This window comes from Camellia sinensis, chromosome 13 (genome assembly GCF_055761805.1).
Source record: "Camellia sinensis isolate YWXY chromosome 13, ASM5576180v1, whole genome shotgun sequence".
Lineage (NCBI taxonomy): Eukaryota > Viridiplantae > Streptophyta > Magnoliopsida > Ericales > Theaceae > Camellia > Camellia sinensis.
The window spans coordinates 60,685,516-60,708,196 of NC_138973.1; the positions used below are offsets into that span (position 1 = coordinate 60,685,516).

Sequence of the window (22,681 nt, forward strand, 5' to 3'; positions counted from 1 at the left end):
AGGCCACGTGTCCGTCATCACCAAAGTTGCCTCAGCTCAGGAACTTGGGTACGATTGGGGAAGGTCAGCTATGAGCAACCCCTGCTCGCCCGATCCGAAGATTGGCCTCTATTAACCATGATATCTAGTTTTGAAAACGTTATGTGTTCTTATTTCGGTTATTAGCCTAATCTTACTATGTGATGCGCACAACACAGAAGTCTAGACTAGGTCGCCTAATTAGGAATAAAGCATCGCATATCCGTTTGTTTGGAAATCGGTTTGAAATTTGCTACTCGCAAATAGGCTAAAACATGGATTTCGACGAGTTGTTCCAACTTAAACAATCCAACCTTCACCCACAGGCAGTCAGACAGTTATAACACATAAGCACATAGCCGCATGGTAAGCATGTTGTCATGTTAACATTCACACTCATGCGAGATGCTAAAGCATAAAACACTTACAGTGTACTCCAAGCCAAAACAATGAACGTGTTAGCAATCGAATGTATGATCCAAGTCCATGTTATATGGCTAATGCATCACATACGAAATGCAATTTAGGATAGGCTCGGCTAATCTAAGAGTGGCATGTGGAATGCAACAAGTAACACGTATTCAAGTTAGATTTGAAATACTATGCAGTTAGCATGATGCGCCGAGCCTGGTGCATGTAATACTAATGAATGATGCACGCATGCATAGCATAAGGTATGCTAAATTGAATATGCCCTAATCCTAACCATCAAAAGCATGTAAGTAAAAGGGAGAAAGAAATGGGGGTTGGAAGACATGCACACACGCACCCACATTTATTACACATTCGCCCTCGCTCGGAGGGACCAAAAGAATAATACAATTTAATTAACTAATCAAGCTAATTAAATAATTACAAACCAATTAACTAGTTAAGCAAATTAACTAAGCTAATAAAGTGATAAACAGCCTCGGGAAGAGGGCCCAATGCACGCATGCTCGACTTCGCTCGGGAATCCAATGCCATGCACAAGTTGCCTCTGTTTGTACTGTTTTTCTCCTCTGAAGATGGCACAATTCCCAAGGAACACTATCTGAACACTGTGGAACACCACCGACCAAAGGGAAACATCACCGGCCATGGTGGGATGGTCATCGACCAAATATTAAGCTCTCGGCCATCCATAATTGGTCGATCGGCACTTGATGCAGTCGACCGGCCATCTTTGTTTGCAGAATCTTGTTTTGACAGCAGCAGAGGGCAAACATGGCATGGCAATGCATTTCAAGCAAATGTGTGCACCACTAACCTCCTTATCATGTTTATGACTCAAATGAGGATGGTCCTTGATTCTCGGACCACCAATCGCGCATTTCAATGCGTGATGGCCCAAGAAGCCAAGTTGTGCATTTTAATGTCAAATGTAATGCACACAAACAAACAAACAAATGGCCCAACCTCTATCATTTGATCAAGAGACAAGGCATGCATGCTCAATGTAATGCAACCTAGGCATTTGAGCTAAGTATGCATCATGAAATTTAAGTAACAAAACCATGTGCAATAGGCACATGAGCTAAACAAGTAAGCATGCAAGGCATATAACAACAATGCTAATGGCAAGCATGCAACAACATGTGAGGGAATTAGCATGGAGACATGCAAAGCATCTTAGCAAAGGAAATGCATGCTAAATGCAAAGTGACTCAAGCATGCAACACATGCGATAGACCAAGTACGTGACAACACACAAGGCGAGCATGCAACAACATGCAAACAATGGACTTATACCAATTTGGGCAGCTCTCAAATAAGCCCAAAACAGTGGCCAAATGCCAAGGAAATGAGAGCCGAAACACATACAAACATGCATGCATACATGATCCAATTCCTAAGCATCAAAAGGCAACTCTTAAGCACACTTAAAGGGAGATAATCACGAACTAATGGCATGCATACTAAGCTCTGAAATCATGTTATAAAAGGTGCTAAACCAAGTAAACAAGACAAACTAAGCATGCAACGATGTCCGAAACTCAAGGTAAGCCAAGGGGCTTAAACCATGGCCATGCCAACCAAACCTCACAAGGCTAAGAGGACTTAAAATAGTCCCAAGGCAGACACAAACAAAGCTAAGGACACGCCTAGATAGCATCTAAGTGGCCTACGCATGGAAGCATACAAAAGAGGCCAAACATGGAGCACAAAACTACAACCTTTTAAAGCATTAAGGGAGCATCAAATGCAAGCATACAAGCATACCATGGGGACTGAAATGATGCTATAAGTGGTGCCAAACCACTGAAACAAGCTAAGCAATGCATGCTAGACACTCACACACCCGAGGCTAGCAAGCCACAATGCAAGGTGGCTATACAAAGCATGTCAAGCATGGCCAAAGCAATTAAAAACAGAGCTAAAGTGTACTAAATCATGCATAAAAGCTTCACAAAGCTTGGCCAAAATCATGCTATAACAAGGCTCAAAGCACAAAGCATGTTAAGGCAAATTCATGGCATTATAAGACAAGTATGCTAAGCATGCATGGTGTGTCTAAACCAACTAAAAATAGTGCTATATCATAACAAAATAAGCACAAATAACACTTAAGACATGGCCAACATGAACTTAAAAATGATGCTCACACATGAGGCTAAAATGGCACTTTTTGAAGGCAACAAGGAGAGAGGATGGCCCTCTCTTTCTTAGGACCTTAAAGCACCATCCCCACCACTGAAATCCCTCAAGATTTCAGTGATGAGGAGGCCCAAACAAGGTGGTCCTGGAGCTCACCAAAATAGCACAAAATGGGGGCCAAACAAGGCCTAAGAGGGGTCAAACAACCCCAAAGCTCAAAGCAACCTTCAAAAACTATTTTAAGCATGTAAAAACAAGACTTTTATATGTTATACACTAAGCTCAAAAATAGATGCAAGGTAGGCAAAAAGACTATGCAAAAATGGGGTATTTAAAGGTAAAGTTCTTACCCTTGTAGACCCCTTCAAGAACAGCACTCCGGCTGCTTTCCTTAGCTCAAAACTAGCTCAAAACTTCAAGAACAACCTAATGGCTCCTCAGCAACCAAGATAAGGTGTAAAACTAGGTGTTTGTGCACAAAAGTAAGGACAAACACACACTTATACACAAAGAGAGGGAGATATAGAGATAGAATAGATACACTATGGCTAACCCTAATCCAGACCTCTGGAATGCAACCCTCTAACCCTTGAGGAGGGAGGAGAAGCCCTCCTCATATAGAGGATCACTCTTGCAAAGCTTACAAAACAAGCTAAGCAAGAGTGAAATCCCTCCATACGTGTATGGAGGGGGGGCAAGGTGTATGCCAGCTAGCACAGCTGGCATAAAAATATCTGCAAAAGCAGATGCACAGTGGTCGGCCAGCCAAAAATGACAAAATGGAAAAATACATGGTCGACCGACCACAAAGAGTGCCGACCGACCAAACATTTGGCCGATGGCAACAAAACAATGGCCCGTGGCCTCAAGCCATGGCCGGTGAGGTGTGGGGGTGGCCCACAAGCCACTCCCTGCCCCTCAAAAGCAAAACACAAGTGTTTGGTGCAAAACCAAACACAAAATAGCCGAGTCGAGAGATCCTGAGGCAAGGCGCGTGGCCGAGACCTCCGGGAACTCAAGACGAACACAAACATGGATGATCACCGAGTGTTCAAATGGTGACGTCCAAGTCTTGAGGACGGTCAAAAATGGAGTGTCTACAGTCTCATTCGGCATCCGAATGATCATGAACCAACTGGGGCAAGGGCAGATTCATCCATTTATTCGGCTCAAGTGCCCCAGATGGCTCGCGAATCAATCCTTCAAACTTCTTAAAGTCGTCTCATCGGGTGCCCGAATGATCATGAACCAACTGGGGCATGAGCAAATTCATCAATATATTCGGCTCAAGTACCCCAGATGGCTCGCGAATCGATCCTTCAAACTTTTTAAGGTAGTCTCATCCAGCACCCGAATGATCATGAACCAACTGGGGCATGGGCAGATTCATCAATATATTTGACTTAAGTGCCCCAAACGGCTCCCGAATCGATTCTTCAAACTTCTTAAGGTCGTCTCATCCGGCGCCCGAATGATCATGAACCGCCTAAGGCAAGGGCAGATTCATCGATCTATTGGGCTCAAGTGCCCCAGACGGCTCCCGAATCGATTCTTTAAACTTCTCAAGGTTGTCTCATCCGACATCCGAATGATCATGAACCAACTGGGGCAAGGACAGATTCATCAATCTATTCGGCTCATGTGCCCCAGACGACTCATGAATCGATTCAAAATTTTTAAGATTTATCAATATATTCGGTTCAAGTGCCCCAGACAGCTCATGAATTGATTCAAAATTCTTAAGGTCGTCTCACCCGACATCCAAACGATCATGAACCACCTGGGTCCAGGGCAATTTCACCAACATATTCGGCTTGGATGCCCACAATACTCGGCTTATGAATGATAAATCAATATTAACATAAGATATTCAATCTCTGAAAGCCCAAAAACTGTAATGATTTTATCCAAAGTAGTGAAAGGCAAAACATTCTTCATTAACATAACTTCACAAACTGTGTACAAGTGCTGGTGAAATAACAAGGAAATTTTCATTAATAAATTGAGCGCAAATAGTAACCAATTTATACATGAAAACTACCCTGAACCAACAAAAGTCTACCGAACAAAAACTTACATCGGAATTAAAAATACTTAATAAAATTGAAATGACTTCCAGATCAATCCTCAGGGTCAGATTCAAGTGGCTCAACGTCCACCTGCTCATAGGGAATTGGCATGGCCAATGTAACTCCAGCGGCAGCAATGGCTTTGAGCCACCCATGTTTGAACCCCCGATTCTCGAATTTGGGGACTTCATCTACATATTCCGTGTGGGCGGTGCTTTTCCTGCCTCAAATGCTGCAGAAGCCTCAGAGTCGACTTTTTCCTTGGCTGCCTTGAGCTCCCCTAACTGAACCTCTACCTCGGCAAGCACCTCCTTAGCTAACTTGAGCGATTCTTCGCTCGTATTTGCTCTACTCTCAGCGTTAGAGCGGAGCTGTTCAGTTGTGCGGGCCCTCTCCTTCTTTGCTTCAACTCGCGCACTCTCCATTGCGGCTCTCATCACTTCAAACTCGGCCCTACTCTTTTGACCTTCCGCCTTCGTTTGCAAACGATCAATCCTGCCAAGGGCATCATGCAGGCGGCGGCCTAGGTCCGTGATCCTGCCAACCATCTGCAAAACAAGTTGGGATCATCAGATACCTTAATGAAAACAAATTCAAGAGAATTTGAGATGGTCACTTACTAGGAGCGCCGATTGCGCAGATAGGGCTACGGCCATAACATCCGGCACGGCGCGAAAGGCTGCGTTGTCAGTCGGCAAGGAAATTGAAGCCACTAGGCTCAACGCCATGGCTGGATCCTCAATGGCTAAAGCGTCAGAAAAGATCGGTGTGTCTCTGACCTTTGGCCGAACAATAAAAGGAGCAACCACGTCTGACTCTTCTAAACGAGGCCGTTTGGAAACAGGGCTAATCTCCGACCCAGCCTCTCCCTCGGCATTACGCTTTTTGCCTTGCTCCTCCGGAATTAGTCGTTCGTCAATGACCTATTGTCCAACTTCTTTCCCCACTTCGGTCGCAGCAACCTGAGCCGTCTCTTCAATAACGGGTACGGAAGTTTTAATCAAGGTGGGCTCAGGATAGGCGGCCTCAGCCTTCTTTCGAGCAGCCATTCGCTTGGCATTTTTCTTTCACGCCATCTGCGTAAGGCTTTCCCCGGCCATACCTTCGAGAAAATCGCCGGGTAAGTCTCCCAAATTCACAAAAATATCTTCAGAAGAAAACTCTGCCCGACCCAAAGTGGACGATGAAGGTTGGTTAAGTCCGGCAGCCTCGAACGCCGAGCATATCGCCTCGTCGACCTCTTCGGCCTCCTCAGCGACCTCTCTGGTTGGTTCGGCAACCACCTCTACCCCCGAATCCGAATCTTTGAGGCGAATTTGCCTAAGGCTGTTGAAGTTGGAAAAGAGAAGAGCTGAAAGGTGTTAATCGCTGGATGGAATTGGAATGCCGTCGGCGGCTGAGAATGTAGTGTAAGTAGGTTCGTATCGAAGGAGTATATGAGCAGCTCTCCCTTACTTTTGTACGTTTGGACGACCGAAGTATCTGAGTGCAGACTTAATTTCCTCAAGGACTGCGTCGTCGGTTGAGGGAAGAATATTCTTCAATCTGTTACCTGCAAAGAACAAGGGGTGATTAAAGGAAAAAAGCCAAATAAAAGGAAAATCAACAAACACGAGGTGTTACATGGCAACCTGGAACACTCTTCCATCTGGAAATAGGGTCTAGGCGGTCTTCACCTTCACCGAACTCTGAATTACCTCGGACATTGACCATTACGTTGTCAACTCTCTTACCAGAACTGGCAAGCATGGTTATCAAGTGATGGTTGGTGTCCTTGGCCCTGAGAAAGTATCGCCCTAGCCGACCGGAAGATTTGGCCAAAGCGTAGCAGTGCCGAATCATGGGAATGCCAAGGTTAATCCTAAGGCATCGGTTCAACTCTATCACTCCCATGATAATTCGAAAGAAATTTACGTTGGGTTGAGAAGGGATCAGACTCCAGTAGCGAAGGACGGCCCTAAGCAATGGATGTAGGGGAAAACGGACTCCGCCTTCCACTATGGATAAGAGAGGGAAGACGATCATATTTTGATCCTCTCTCTCCATATCAAGAATACTGTCCGTCACAAGGGATAAGTGGACATCGTCGGGAATGGAAAAGTGTCGCCGGAATCCGGAAATATGACCCTCAGAAAGGAGATCTTTCAAGTGTCTAGCCATTTTCACGGGGATTCAAGGTTCCACCAAAATCAAAATGACAAACAGAAAATAGGATTGCAAAGAAGAGAGAAGAAGGCTTACGAGGAGTAAACGGGGTGAGGATGGACGAAGAAGAATTGCAGAAAATGCGAGACAGAGAAGGGATACCCGCTGGCAGTCCAAGAGTCTCAAATATTCGACGAAATGTGCACTCGAAAGGACTGAAATTTTAAATCGCAATAAATGCGAGACGCATGAATGAGGCGGGAAAGTGTAATGATGACTGAAAAGGTGTGTGCATTCTGACATCTGTATTGGGGTATGCGAAGCTGCCTGACCTATTTTGACTTTTCCAATTCAAGACCAAACACGCCAATTAACTATCGTCAATGGGGAGTTCGGGGGGCAATTGTGGGAGCCGAATAATCGCAAAATCAGAAGGTGCGTACCTTAGAAGACTGATATTAATCGGCTGTATCCTGCGAGAATGGGAAGCCGAATATAATACATGTGCCGAATAAGTGTAGATCCTAAGAGTCGAATAAGAGAAAGGACAATGATTAAAAAGTATGCCCTGGCCCCGAGGATCAAAAGCAACAGGTATAAATACCGGAACAATGGATTGAGAAAGGTATGTAAAAATCACTTCGCTTAACTTAGAAAAGAAGCTATCCTGAGTGTCTGAACTGACTTGTCCATCGGAGTGCTAATTCCGGCACCCCCGACCGGAGTGTTTGTCTCTTTTCAGGTGACTAGCTGAGGATCACTAGCGTCTCCCAGGATCTGAAGAGTATTTCCAAACCACTTCTCCACAATTTTTTTTTTGAGGGAGGGGTCTCTACAATTTGTGTATGCTGTTTTTCCCTTTCTTTCTTATATCTGTGTTTGGTATTTTGTTTCATTTTGTTTTGTTTTTCATCAAATTTCATGAAAAACAGAGTAAGGATGGACAGATGTGCTTCTGAGTTAAAACTTTAAGCTTTAGAGTGGTACTTCTCTTCTTGCTAGTTGCCACCTCTGCCTAAGATGACTGCTTCAGTGGTTCTTCCATTTATAGTTTTTACCAACGTAGTTGGCTGACCTCTTTCATTCGTTTTTGTTTTTGCATCAAATTTATTTATTTTTATTATTTCAGTATTCTTATGTTTGGTATATGGCCCGTTTTTGCAGGTCTAAGAATGGTAGATGCTCAGCATGACTTAACTGAGCAACCAAGTGAAGGTGGGCTGTTCTTTTGGTTCTTCAACTCCATTTTTCTAGGTAATGGTAAAACTATTGACTGCTAACCCAACTATGCAGTTTCAATATATGTTATAAGGACATAGTCACCAGTCAGACAAATAAGGTTGTTGACATCTAGCATGCTATAGGTTGTCTAATTTGATGACATCCCAAAAATTGAAATTTCAGAAAAGTGTTGATCTCTATGGCATATGATACAACTTAAATGGTAAAACTGGAGTGCTACAGTTGCAAAGGTTTGATATCCATTTTATTTTGAATCTTCCTTATCATGTGCAGGCAATTTTGCAACTGGTTTTGAATGTTATATTTTGCTGAAGAAAGATGGTAAAACCATTTGTCGGACATGATGCCTTAATCCACTTATTCAAATGTACGAGTATTGTCCTTTACATTTTGTATGCTAATTTGTTGGTTGTTTTTTGGACTTTCTTACATCCAATACTGAATTTACTATTTTTAGGTTGGTTCTTTGCGTGTTAGGTTGATCTTTGACATGTATTTTGGTGCGTTTTTAGAGATTACAAGCCTGTCTCTCATTTTGTGCAATACAGTAGCACTTTCCATGCAGGTTACTAGTCCCATTTTCTTTTAGAATTATGTATGCTAATTCTTACGCAGTTACATCTTCTAGTTGGCCAGAGCCCCGAAAGTTGTGATGAAATTTGAAGTTACACATGTCCATGGCTATTTAAGTTTTTGAGTGATAGTTACAACTTTTGTGTGATTAGGTTTGGTATTAGATTGAATTATTTTTTCTCTTTGTTGGCCATGGAGCACTCCCCGTGATTAGTGCAATTACTGTGCATGAGTCCTATGTTCTTATGCATCTCTTCATAGTACCAGCTTACCTCCCACACGTAGTTATCTTGTTTTTGTAGGAATATTTATATTTTTTTTACAAAGTGATATGGCCTAGAGCTTTACATGTTACTTTTTTGACAATTTTGAGGCCAACACATTGTGTCTTTAGAAGATTGGTATAATTTAGCTTAACCTATAATGAGGTTCAGCCATGTATATATGTTGACAGATTACGAGTAGGGAAATAAATCTAATTACATTGAACAAGGCATAGAATCCGTGATTGCCTAATCATGGGATATCATTCTAGATATTCTTAAAGTAGGTATTCCAACATCTTTTACCTCTTTCCTTATGTGGATTCTTGTTTTCACACTTTTGGAAATAGGTTGTCCCTTGCAGTTTTTTGGTTGGTCCATTTAAGATCTTTTACATTCTTGATCATGAAATTCTACTCACAGTAACTATGAAACATTTTGCAGGCCTCTTATTTGGACCATATCTAATATAGTTCGACAAAAGCCAGATGCTATTGTTTCTGGATTACCTCAATGTATCCTACTTCCTGCTTTTCAAAATTCTCAACAGCAAAATGAGTGGGGACTGTTTTTGGGTTTTCTCCAGAAGTATAAAAGGGTAAAGTTCTGTACATGTTACCTGATATTCATTTTGTTTATGTTTAGATGTATACTAAGGCCCTTCCAAATAGCCTAAGTTGACATTTCCAGTGCTTGCTGCTAATTTGAATTGAACTGCCTTAAAGAAATTTTTGTTGCTCACCTGACCACCGTGACATGCACTGAAAGAAACATGTGAATGTTGGAAATTTTTATAAATTTCATTATTTGGCAAGGACAATTGGTTATTGACACTGTATGTAGCTAGCTTCTTGGATTATGTAATTTTACAAGGAATTGCAGCTTGAATAGCATTTTTTAAAGCCTAAAATTAAAGATGCTTTTACCAAATTTGTCTCAAATAATTGGTTTGGTGCTATTATTTTCAGTAGGGTCTTGTTTGGTGTCATAACTTATTTCCATTGCTTAATTTTCTCAGAAATGCATTTGTTCTCATTGTTGATTGAGATGTTTAATTATCCATATGGGATTTGATGACTAACAAAAAAAATGTTGTATTTGATGTTGTTGGGAGTTAGAGCCAGAATTCAGATATAATTTTTGTGTTTTTTGTATTTGATGCTGTAGTAGTTAAATTTTTATTTTTGTATTTGATTGAGATGTTTAATTATCCATGTGGGATTTGATGACTAACAAAAAAAATGTTGTATTTGATGCTATAGTAGTTAAATTTTTATGTTTTTTTGTAATTAACATTAACACATAATTATATTGTCATTAATTATTTTTATTTTTATTTTTCAGATATTTCCCATATAAGAGTGTGCTTCTTGTGGAATGCATGCCTGTGGAGAATGTGACTAATTTTTGTTTTTGTTATTTACGAAGAATGATGAGAAAAACATTTAATTTTGGTTTATGTTATTTTGAATTATGAACAAAATCATGTATTTAAACATTATATATGTATTATGGAACATTATGTAGTGAGATAATTTTGTTGATGTGTAATTATGAATGGAAGAATATTTTATTATGGAGAAATTATTATTTTTACACAGGAATTTTTATATTATTATGCAATTATTATAGAGAAATTTTAACATTTTTAATGATTTTATCGCAGGATTTTTTTTCTTTTGTGACGGTACTACACCGTCGCAAAAAACAAAAAATTTTAATATTTTTATTGATTTTGTTACAGGTTTGACTTTTTGCGATGGCACTAAACTGTCACAAAAAATAGAAATTTTATTCTTTAAAATAGAAATTTTATTATTTTTTAATACTTTTTGCGACGGCAGTACACTGTCGCAAAAATCGAATTTTTCATATTTTTAATACTTTATGCGACGGCAACACACCGTCGCAAAAACAGTGTCCTTGCCGTTGCAAAAAAGAAGACTTTTAGTGACGGCTTTTTTATGCCGTCTCAAATAACATTTTTAGCGACGGTAAAGTAGCGCCGCCGCAAAAAAGTCAAGAAATTTCAAACATTATTAGCGACTATAAAGTGCCGTCGCAAAAGGCAAAAATGCTGTCGCAAAAACTCTTTTGCAACGCCCCCAGTTGCGACCCCCCTCTTGCCGTCGCAAAAAGTTTTTTGTGACAGCATTAGAAGTATTAGCGACGGCATTTTACCGTCGAAAAAGCTAAAATTTTAGTAGTGAGTACATAGACCCGAATTAATATAAAAGTATATGTATAAAAATAATTATTTTTATTGACATAATTTATGTAAAAGTAAATTATTTAGTAGCAAAATAAAAATAAAAATTTAACTTTTAACGACCAAAATAATTTTGGTTGCCGAAGAGACTTTCGCACTAAAAAAGACCACTTTTCGCTACTAAACATATTTTTAGTCGCCAATTGTAGACTTTTTGGCTACCAAATTTTTTTTAGTCGCCAAAAAACTTGCTTTTGGCTACTAAAAAATGTTTTAGTCGGTAAAACCCACACAATTGGCGACTAAACTTATAATTAGTCGCCAATTGTAGACTTTTTGGCTACTAAATTTTTTTTAGTTGGCAAAAATTGTACTTTTGGCTACTAAAAATGTTTTAGTCGATAAAACCCACATAATTGGTGACCAAAATTATAATTAGTCGCCAATTGTTGACTTTTTGGTTACTAAATTTTTTTTAGTCGGCAAAAACTATACTTTTGTCTACTAAAAATGTTTTAGTCGGTAAAACCCATATAATTGGCGACCAAACTTATTTTTAGTCGCCAATTGTAGACTTTTGGCTACTAAATTTTTTTTAGTCGCCAAAAGGCTTCACAATTGGCTATTAATGCTTTTTTAGTCGCTGAAAGCTATACTTTCAGCAACCAAATTCTTTTTAGTTGGAAAATTTGGTCGCTGAATGTGTTTTTTCTTGCAGTGATAAGAAATCAAACCAAATTCCGTATGATACCACAGTGTCCTTAAAATAGATTAGCCGGCTCACCGTGGGTGCTGGAGGAACGTTGACTTCTATCTCCCAGGATAAGATGGTTTAAACCGGCTAACTCAGAAGCACCTTCTGTTAGCTTTGGCAAACCGGCAATGGCAGCATTCTCTCACAGTAAGAAATTTCTAGCAAACTGACTAAAGAATGAAAGAAACAATTTTTGTGTTTGAGACTTAACAGGAGGGTCTCAATTCATACATGTATAGGGAAGAGAGGAGAAGCCTCTAGCCATTATGGCTGGTCACTAATGCACCATTAACCTCTGCAATAAAGGCAGGAGTTACAAACCTCATTAATGCACTATTAAACTCTGCAATAAAGGTAGAAGTTACAAACCCCATTAATTCTTTCATGAAGCTAACTTTATGGGACAATTTTTCATTCAATTCTCAATGGTTTTTGGCCATTTTATTTGTGGTGCAAAGATCTCATTGCAAAGTATCTAGACCCACTTAGACCGAACACAATAGATGGTTGGGACCTACTTTAATATTTAGTTAAAGTCATCAAAAATTCATTTTTTCCAACAGCTATCTCTATATTTTCTTCATCACCAAACAAAAAAACAAAAAACAAAAGAGTCTATTTTCTATCTATAAAAGCCTAACCCACTCCACCATTTCCCCCAACAACATTCTCTCTCTCCCCCCCCCCCTAAAAAAAAAGAAAAATTACAAGAGTTTTTTAGGTGTCATTTGAGATGGCTTCAAAGGCTCTCCTCCTCCTTTCCCTCAACCTCCTCTTCTTCACTCTGGTGAGTTCTAATTATGTCCCATGCCCACCACCACCACCAAAAACTCCCAAGCACCACCACAAGCCTCAATCTCCGCCCGCTAAGGCCACTTGTCCTAGAGACACCCTAAAGTTGGGTGTTTGTGGTAACTTGCTTGATGATTTGGCGCACCTTGTCATCGGAACCCCATCCAAGACTCCATGCTGCACCCCCATTCAGGATCTTGCTGATCTTGAGGCTGCTGTTTGCCTTTGCACCGCCATTAAAGGTAATGTGTTGGGAATTAACCTCAATGTTCCTACTTCATTGAGCGAGCTGCTGAATTGCTGTGGAAAGAATGTCCCAAGTGACTTCCAATGTGCTTAATTAAAGTTTTTGTATTGATCTCATAATTATACCTCTTCATCGTAAACTCTTCCAGTGTGCTGCTGTATGAGGAACGATCATATGGGTAATCATTTGAGATGTTACGACTTGATTTATATATCCACCGTATTGTTATCCTTGTTCATGAAGGAGAAAATAATTAAGGATTGCAGGCTTTCAACATCAATAAAATGCGATTATTTATTCTTGTTATTTTGAAAGTTGTTTTGCTTTCTATGATTCCTACTCCATGATTACTTTGGTGTTTCTTTGCAAGTTATGGAGAATATGAGTAAAATTTTTTCTTCTTTAATTCTCTTTTAAAATTACGTGAGTGATTGTTGTTTTTCAATTTTAATTTTTGACACCCTTCGCCCTCCCCTTTAGATTAGGACATTTCTATGATGTTGTTTGATGTTCTAAAAAACTAAAAAGAAAAAAAAAGATTGCTATATATAATGAAGAGTAATATTAAAATGATTAAATTTTGGCCCAGCTTCCCGCTCCGTTTAGTAATTGAATTGAAGGGTCTTGTTAAGGTAGTGTGGGTTTATTTTGGAATCATTTTGATAATCTAAATTGTTTATTTTCTTTGTAAAAAAATTAAGTTAATTTGAGTCTATAATAATTCATATACTCCAATGGGATCTCTGAGTCTTTTGAAATATTGATAATTTGAATAAATGAAAATATAGACAGGAAAAAGAAAAAAAAATGGGAGAAGTAACCAGTACAAAGTAACCATTTGGTTCACTAGCTTTGTTCTAATCATACTCTGTATGATAATTTTTCTATTCCTTCAAGCAGGCATTTGCTTCTCTAAACATAGGGTTAAAAAAAAAACCCTAATTATAGCATAAACTACAAAGGAAAAAAAATGTAGTCATCAATGAAAAATCTCATCTACCAATGTGAAAGGCTCCATCAGAATTTTAAATATCAGCTAATACTTATTGAGATTTTAACTTTCGATATTGATATTTGTTGATATATTTACTTATACTATTTATGTATGACTGCATTGTTAATATTAACACGTATTTTGATATTGCTATTTAAAATCATGAGCTCCAAACGCACATTCTGCTTATTCATAGAATAAGGCCTGCGCCCTAGGTCGATGGCTGCTGAAGTTGCTGTACTGCTCATGATGTTGGATTGGGCTATTCGGCATTTCAAGTCCGTCCCCATGCCCATTTCCAAGATACTGCTGCACCACTAACACTGACATGGTGGCCGCAAAATCCAATGATGCCAACAAAACACCAATTGCACCAAGTTCCAGGCACTCGCTCCAATCTGTCAACCCTGCCGTGAGCGGCAACACCATGCCTTGTCCTCTGCCAACTATGAAAAGGTCATATAATGTAACGCCCTCAAAATAATAACATTAAACCCATCAGATAAGACAAGCATTTACATATAAACTAACCACATTCCTTTATTTCATTGAGTTTCATTACATAAGTATTACATGTTAACATCAAAACAAAATGCCCTACGGGCTTATAGCTTTCCAAGTTAACACTTGGTTTCAACAAAAGAGTACTAACTCGTTTACACATTAAGCCCTTGGCTTGAAGTTACATGTAATACATCAAAAGTAAAACAACTACACTATGTCCGCCTCTAGCCTTCCAAGCTATGTCCTTGGAGGTAGCATGCTTCCTGTACCTGAAAATGATATTCCCATATAGGGTGAGCCACAGCCCAGTAGAAATACACTAAACCAACCATGGACAATGACTAAAACATTAGCAATTGATAGTTGGTCAACACTGATACAATCACATAAATTACATATTTATGTCAACGACTTACAAGTCCCAATTACTTTTCATTTTCCCTTTTTCAACAGATAAGCATGCTAGCTCTATCATCATTTCCACAGATATGTATAAAAACTATATCTCACATTCAGATAAGCATAAAAGCTATATCCACATTCTCAACAGATATGTATATCAACAATATCCACAGATAAGCATACAAGCTGTATCCACACTCTACAACAGATATGTATATCAACAATATCCACAGATAAGCATACAAGCTGTATCCACACTTCACAACAGATATGTATATCAACAATATCCACAGATAAGCATACAAGCTGTATCCACACTTCACAAAGATAAGCATATGAGCTCTATCTTCACTTCTCTAGACAAGCATATGAGCTCTGTCTACGGAGTTCATCCCCTATCTCCTCCCAATACCTATCCGGTTTAGAGGTACATCCCCTATCTTCCCCTAAACCGCGGAGTACATCCCCTATCTCCTCCTCTACACATAACGTATACAAACACAATGGTTCTATATACAATCACCCAATACATACAAATAATGTATTCTATCAACCGTCAAGTTCCATGACACATTCCATTGATTAGTTTCCGTTTACCTAATCATCATGCATTGTCTACAACAATCTCGACTATCCTCCACCGATAGCCCAAAGCAGTTATTTCTAAAACAGAAAATAAATGCACAAATGGATATTCAATCAACATTTCATTTCCTCATTTCTCACCAATTAATTATCCCAATTAATTAAACAATGTAATTAGGCCATTTTCCATAATTACCATTTCAACCCTTAGGTCCCATTTTCATCAATGATTCAACAATCATTCTATTTTTCTATGCCAAACATGCATCTAGGTTTATTATGAATAAAACCCCAACTTTTGTAAAAATACACAAAAGCCCCAAACTTTCACAAATTTACCAAACCAAGCCCAACATCTCAAAATACCAAAATTTAAAGACAAAACCCATAGAGAGGAGTAGGTTATCCCTACCTCAAATTCGGAGTCCCAAAGGAGAAGACGACAAAACCCAACGTGCTCCAAAACCCGAGATTTTCAGATTAAAATGAAGCCCTCGACGATCAACAACTTTTTTGTAAAGGCCAAAGGTGAGTAAATCACTCCTACTAGATCAAAATCTAGAGAGAAGGTAGAGTCTAGAGTGAGAGGCTCAACAATGGTGATTTTGGAAAAGTAAGAGAGAGAAGAGAAAGTGAAAAAGTGATTTGAAAAGTCACAATTTCGGGATTTAAACCCAGTCTTCCGCTCGAGCGTAAAACACCCCGCTCGAGCGGCCACTCACAGACTTCCGCTCGAGCGGCCAACCTCCCGCTCGAGCGCAGAATGCACTCGCCCAGCACTTTTGCAGAACCAGGCCTCCGCTCGAGCTCCCAATCCCTACGCTCGAGCTCACAACACTGCACAACAAGATACTGGATGGATGTATTCCCCGCTCGAGCGCCAACACCTCCGCTCGAGCGGACAGGCCAAAAATCTGGGCAACTAGTTTTGGTTTCTAAACTCAACCAACCTGAAACAAACCTGCCCAACACATCCCATAACTCAAATACTAAGTAAAAAGGATGCAAACAAGATGATAGACAACTACCAACATCCACGGACACATGTCCGGATCACGGTATAACAAGGGTAAACCCGGGATCGCTATAACCTCCCCCCCTTAAAGAATTTCGTCCCCGAAATTAAACACAAGTTTTCAAAAACAAGTTTTCCTCCATTTTAAACAATGTTACATTTTAACATTCAACAATTCGACCCATTACCGGTCATCCCATCCCTTAACAAGAGACATATCACAATATGTAAACAACATATGTATTTTCAACATGCATTAACATTATGCACTATCTTTCCAATTTCAACAATATATTCAACACATATAGTGTCACATTCAACTTCCATATGAGGCAAGTTCCAAACATACTTCCAATAATCAAAACATTTTCAATGTTTCACAACTTAAGACATATATAAAAGCTCTTAAGTTCAACAAAAAGTAAAATTTAAATACAAGATTACATATCAACAAATAAGTCCGGATATTTCTCACGGACTCCCGACTCACGTTCCCAAGTGGCTTCCTCCACTCCGTGATGTTTCCACAAGACTTTCACCAAAGGAATGGTCTTGCCACGCAGGACCTGATCCCGCCTATCCAAGACCCGTACCGGTCTCTCCTCATACGAGGCATCCTCATCTACCTCTAAATCAGTCCAATCCAACACATGTGATGGATCTGGCTCATACTTCCGAAGCATACTCACATGAAACACGTCATGCACTCCGGACAACTGCGGTGGTAAGGCTAATCGATAAGCAACCTCACCAATCCTCTCAAGGATCTCAAAAGGACCAATAAACCGAGGGGATAACTTCCCACTCTTCCCAAACCTCATCAGGCCTCGTCTAGGTGATATCTTCAGAAAGACATGATCACCTACCTCAAACGCCAAAGGCCTCCTCCTACGGTCGGCATAACTCTTTTGTCGACTCTGGGTTGTAACAAGCCTCCTACGGATAAGCTCAACTTTCTCCGTCGTCTCCTTAACCAACTCCGGACCCAACAAAGGTGCATCACCCACCTCGGCCCAACAAACTGGAGACCTACACGGTCGGCCATACAAGGCCTCAAACGGTGCCATACCGATGCTAGACTGAAAACTGTTGTTGTAGGCAAACTCTACCAATGGCAAGTGCCTCTCCCACGTCCCACTGAAATCCAGGACACAACCCCGAAGCATATCCTCGAGGATCTGAATAGTACGCTCGGACTGCCCGTCAGTCTGAGGATGATAAGCCGTACTAAAGGTCAACTTAGTGCCCAAGGCACTCTGCAAACTCTGCCACAACCTAGCAGTAAAACGAGGATCTCTATCTGAGACGATCGTCACTGGGACCCCGTGCAATCTCACTACGTCCCGAATATACAAATCGGCAAGATGATCTACCGAATCTCTCACGCGCATAGAAATAAAGTGCGCCGACTTAGTCAACCGGTCTACAACCACCCAAATAGCATCACTACCCCGCTGAGTCCTCGGAAGACCTACAACGAAGTCCATAGTGACATGCTCCCACTTCCACTCGGCAATAGGCAAGGGTTGCAACAAACCCGCTGGCCTCTGATGCTCGGCCTTCACTTGCTGGCAAGTAAGGCACTTCGATACGAAAACAACCACATCTCTTTTCATACCCCGCCACCAAAACTGGCGACCCAAATCCTGATACATCTTAGTACCTCCCGGATGCACCGCAAGGCGCGAATGGTGAAACTCTCGGAGTACTTCCTCTCGGTAGGCCTCCGGTACAAACAAACGGTCTCGGTATCTCACACTCAGGTCGGGATACACCGTCAAACCCTTCTCAACTTTCCCACTGGAGACCTTCTCTCGGAGTGATTCTACCTCAAGGTCACCTCTCTGTGCCTCTAACACTCTAATCACAAGTGTAGGCTGCGCAACAACAGAAAACAAGGCCGCAGCCTCGACAGATTCGCCCAGTAGCAAATCAAACTCGCCAAGTGCTCCCAACATCTCCCATTCCCGGATGGCTATACAAGCTACATCACTAATGGTTTTCCTACTAAGGGCATCGGCCACAACATTGGCCTTTCCCGGATGATAATGCAACTCAAAATCATAATCCTCGATGAACTCCATCCATCTCCTCTGCCTCAAATTCAAGTCTCTCTGTGTAAACAGATACTTCAAACTCTTATGATCCGAGAATACCTCGAACCTCTCACCATAAAGGTAGTGCCTCCAGATTTTCAAGGCAAAGATCACAGCTGCTAACTCTAGATCGTGTGTGGGGTAATTCTTCTCGTGTATTTTCAACTGACGTGAGCCATAAGCTACCACTTTCCCCTCTTGCATCAACACACAACCCAAACCCTCTCGTGAAGCATCACAATAAACCGCATAACCCAACCCTCTCTCCGGAATAATCAACACCGGAGCGGTGGTCAATCTAATTTTCAACTCTTGGAACGACTTTTCACAAGTCTCACTCCACACAAACTTGACTCCCTTCCGAGTCAGTCTAGTCAACGGTGACGCTAACCTGGAGAAATCTTTCACAAACCGACGGTAATACCCAGCTAATCCCAGAAAACTGCGGATCTCAAACACACTCTTAGGCTGTGCCCAATCTTGCACTGCCTCAACCTTGGATGTATCAACAGACACCCCTTCCCCGGATACCACGTGGCCTAAGAATTTGACTTCCCCCAGCCAGAACTCACACTTCCCAAACTTGGCATACAGCCTATGGGCTCTAAGTAACTCAAGCACCACTCTCAAGTGTGCCTCGTGCTCCTCCTCAGAAGACGAATAGATAAGGATATCGTCCACGAAAACAACCACAAATCGGTCTAAGAACTCCCGGAAAATCCGGTTCATCAAGTCCATAAAGACTGCCGGTGCATTGGTAAGTCCGAATGGCATCACCAAAAACTCATAATGGCCATACCGCGTACGGAATGCCGTCTTAGGAATATCTTCCTCCCTGACCCTCAACTGATGGTAACCCGATCTCAAGTCTATCTTAGAGAAACAACGGGAACCCTTCAACTGGTCAAACAAATCATCTATACGGGGCATAGGGTACTATTCTTAACCGTAGCCCGATTCAACTTCCGGTAGTCAATACACAATCTCAAGGCACCATCTTTCTTTTTAACAAAGAGTGCCGGTGCTCCCCACGGTGAAACACTAGGGCGAACAAAGCCCTTATCGAGCAATTCCTGGAGTTGAACTTTCAACTCAACCAACTCTGCTGGAGCAAAACGGTAAGGTGCCATAGAAATCGGCGCCGTACCAGGCATTAAATCAATAGAGAACTCTATCTCTCGGTGAGGTGGCAAACTAACAAGATCTTCGGGAAAGACATCCGAATACTCACAAACCACCCTTGGCAATACAACCTGGGTCTCACCACTCTCACCACTCTCAAAGCTGGCAAGTAGACTACTAAGCTCACTTCGCCCTCGCGAATCATACCCCGGTGGCAAAACACTACCAACCCGGTCTCCCAAGAAATGGAACCACTCCCCGCTCAAGGTACACAATGTAACCCTCTGGCGGTAGCAATCAATAACAGCCCGGTATGATGATAACCAGTCCATACCCAAAATAACATCAAAACCCTTCATGGGCATGACACCAAACGGAAAAGGAAGCCTATAATCGGCGACCTCTATATCACATCCTCTAACACCATGTTTCAGGATCAACTCACCACCCAAAGGCGATACTACACAAATAGGAGATGCTAATTGTGCTAACTCCAATTCCAAAACAGATGCAAATGCAGCAGATACAAAAGAATGAGATGCACCCGTGTCTATCAACACATTAGCAACTGAGTTGCAAAACAGAAAAGTACCTCTCACTACTGATGGAGCCGGTACTAAGTCCTGCGCGGTAACAGCATACACGCGCCCCGTAGGCCCCTGGTCTACCTGCTCACCTCTCGGAGCAAAAGACTGCTGCACAGACTGGGATGACGAAACTCCCGGATTGGCCCTCGAGGCCTGCACAGACTGAGCTGGCTGAAAACCCTGCGTCTGCCTAGAACCAGACGCTCCCGAAGTGGCACTCAACTGTGGGCAAAACCTCTTCATGTGCCCAGGTTGTCCACATTGATAACAAGTCAAGAGCTGCCCCCTGCCCAAACTCTGACTCTGCGGTCTAGCTGAAGAAGAAGCAGCTTTCTGACCCCCACCCTTCTGCGGGCACACAGATACCTTGTGACCCAGCTGGCCACACTTGTAACAGGTGAAATCCCCCTGACCACCTCTCCCGGAGCCTGCACTCGGCACTGGGAAGGTCGATCTAGCAACACCACCCTGCGACTGCTGAGGGTTATAACCCTTCTGCCTCCTGCCATCACTCTGACTATCCTGGCTCCTCTTGGAGCCTCTCTGACCCTCATCCTCCTCCTGCATCATAAGCTCCATATGAGCTGCAGCGTCCACTAGGTGTCTATACTCTCGAATATAAGACCCACCAATTCTCAACTTGAGGCCCCGCCTCAACTTCCGCTCAAACTCATAGCAACGGCGTTCCTCAGACGCCACTAGTTCAGGTGCAAACCTAGACAGACTGGTAAAAGTAGCCTCAAACTCGGCCACTGACAAGCCCTGCTGATTAAGCCGGCTAAACTGATCCCTCAGCTTCTCCCTAGCTGCTGCTGACAAAAACCTCTCCTGAAAAGCATTCACAAACGCCTCCCAAGTACCACCAACACGAGCTTTCTCGTACTTCCACCATTGACCCGCATCTCCCTTCAGTTGAAAGGATGCCAAGGTCACTTTCAGTGCTCCGTCCTCGATGCCAAGCATCTCAAACGTCTTCGTTGTCTGTTCGAGCCATTCATCTGCCTTAAGCGGCTCTTTAGGATCTCCGATAAACTCGCCCGGATTACACCGGAAGAACTCCCTCTTCAAGAAGGAAGGTCCTGTCTCAGCTGCCTGATTCCCAGCTCTAAGAATACCCAAAGCTCCTGCTATCTCTCTGGCCAAGGCACCCATAGCCTGCTGACCTACTGGCTCGGCCACATTGGCCTGCCCAACTCCCTCCTGCACTGCCGGAATCTCACCCTGTAACGGTACTTCCTGCCTCGCAGGTCTACCACGCCTAGCACCTCTTCCTCGTCCTGACATCCTAATAAAGGCAACACAGAACGTTAGCACATTCATAAATGTGCCGAAACTAAACACTCACGTCCTAGTGCATGGACAACTGTAATTCACTCCACATAAGCACATAAACACATAAGCACTTACGAACTTCATTTCCGGATAATGATAGTCCCGAGGCGTTACTAGAGTTCCGGTTAGAAACAGCGTTGATCAAGTGCTTTTCCAACAAGACTCCCAGAAACTCAAGGATCCGATCAACATCCAAGAAATTAAATCCCATACCCACATAGTCACATAAGCATGTTATCAAATAAACACATAGCATATGGTACTACATCTACGTCTCTATCAAGCGAGACAAACCCATTGTGATCCTAATCACTTCCCACGTACCCAAAGTATTCGAACCCGGTACGCTCTGATACCAAGTTGTAACGCCCTCAAAATAATAACATTAAACCCATCAGATAAGACAAGCATTTACATATAAACTAACCACATTCCTTTATTTCATTGAGTTTCATTACATAAGTATTACATGTTAACATCAAAACAAAATGCCCTACGGGCTTACAGCTTTCCAAGTTAACACTTGGTTTCAACAAAAGAGTACTAACTCGTTTACACATTAAGCCCTTGGCTTGAAGTTACATGTAATACATCAAAAGTAAAACAACTACACTATGTCCGCCTCTAGCCTTCCAAGCTATGTCCTTGGAGGTAGCATGCTTCCTGTACCTGAAAATGATATTCCCATATAGGGTGAGCCACAGCCCAGTAGAAATACACTAAACCAACCATGGACAATGACTAAAACATTAGCAATTGATAGTTGGTCAACACTGATACAATCACATAAATTACATATTTATGTCAACGACTTACAAGTCCCAATTACTTTTCATTTTCCCTTTTTCAACAGATAAGCATGCTAGCTCTATCATCATTTCCACAGATATGTATAAAAACTATATCTCACATTCAGATAAGCATAAAAGCTATATCCACATTCTCAACAGATATGTATATCAACAATATCCACAGATAAGCATACAAGCTGTATCCACACTCTACAACAGATATGTATATCAACAATATCCACAGATAAGCATACAAGCTGTATCCACACTTCACAACAGATATGTATATCAACAATATCCACAGATAAGCATACAAGCTGTATCCACACTTCACAAAGATAAGCATATGAGCTCTATCTTCACT

General features: G+C 41.6%; 1 protein-coding gene and 1 pseudogene across 1 annotated transcript in view; one reads left to right on the plus strand and one right to left on the minus strand.

Annotated features, from left to right (window-relative positions):
* Positions 1–12,583: 12,583 nt before the first annotated feature.
* LOC114293318 (putative lipid-binding protein AIR1 pseudogene) lies at positions 12,584–12,982 on the plus strand (annotated as a pseudogene).
* A 1,087-nt stretch (positions 12,983–14,069) lies between these two features.
* The window catches only part of LOC145805430 (cation/H(+) antiporter 15-like), a 31,276-nt gene continuing 22,664 nt past the window's right edge, over positions 14,070–22,681 (minus strand). The window contains exon 17 of the mRNA XM_082900566.1: positions 14,070–14,339. Coding sequence (XP_082756692.1) covers positions 14,070–14,339 — 270 coding nt within the window. The remainder of the gene's footprint in view (positions 14,340–22,681) is intronic.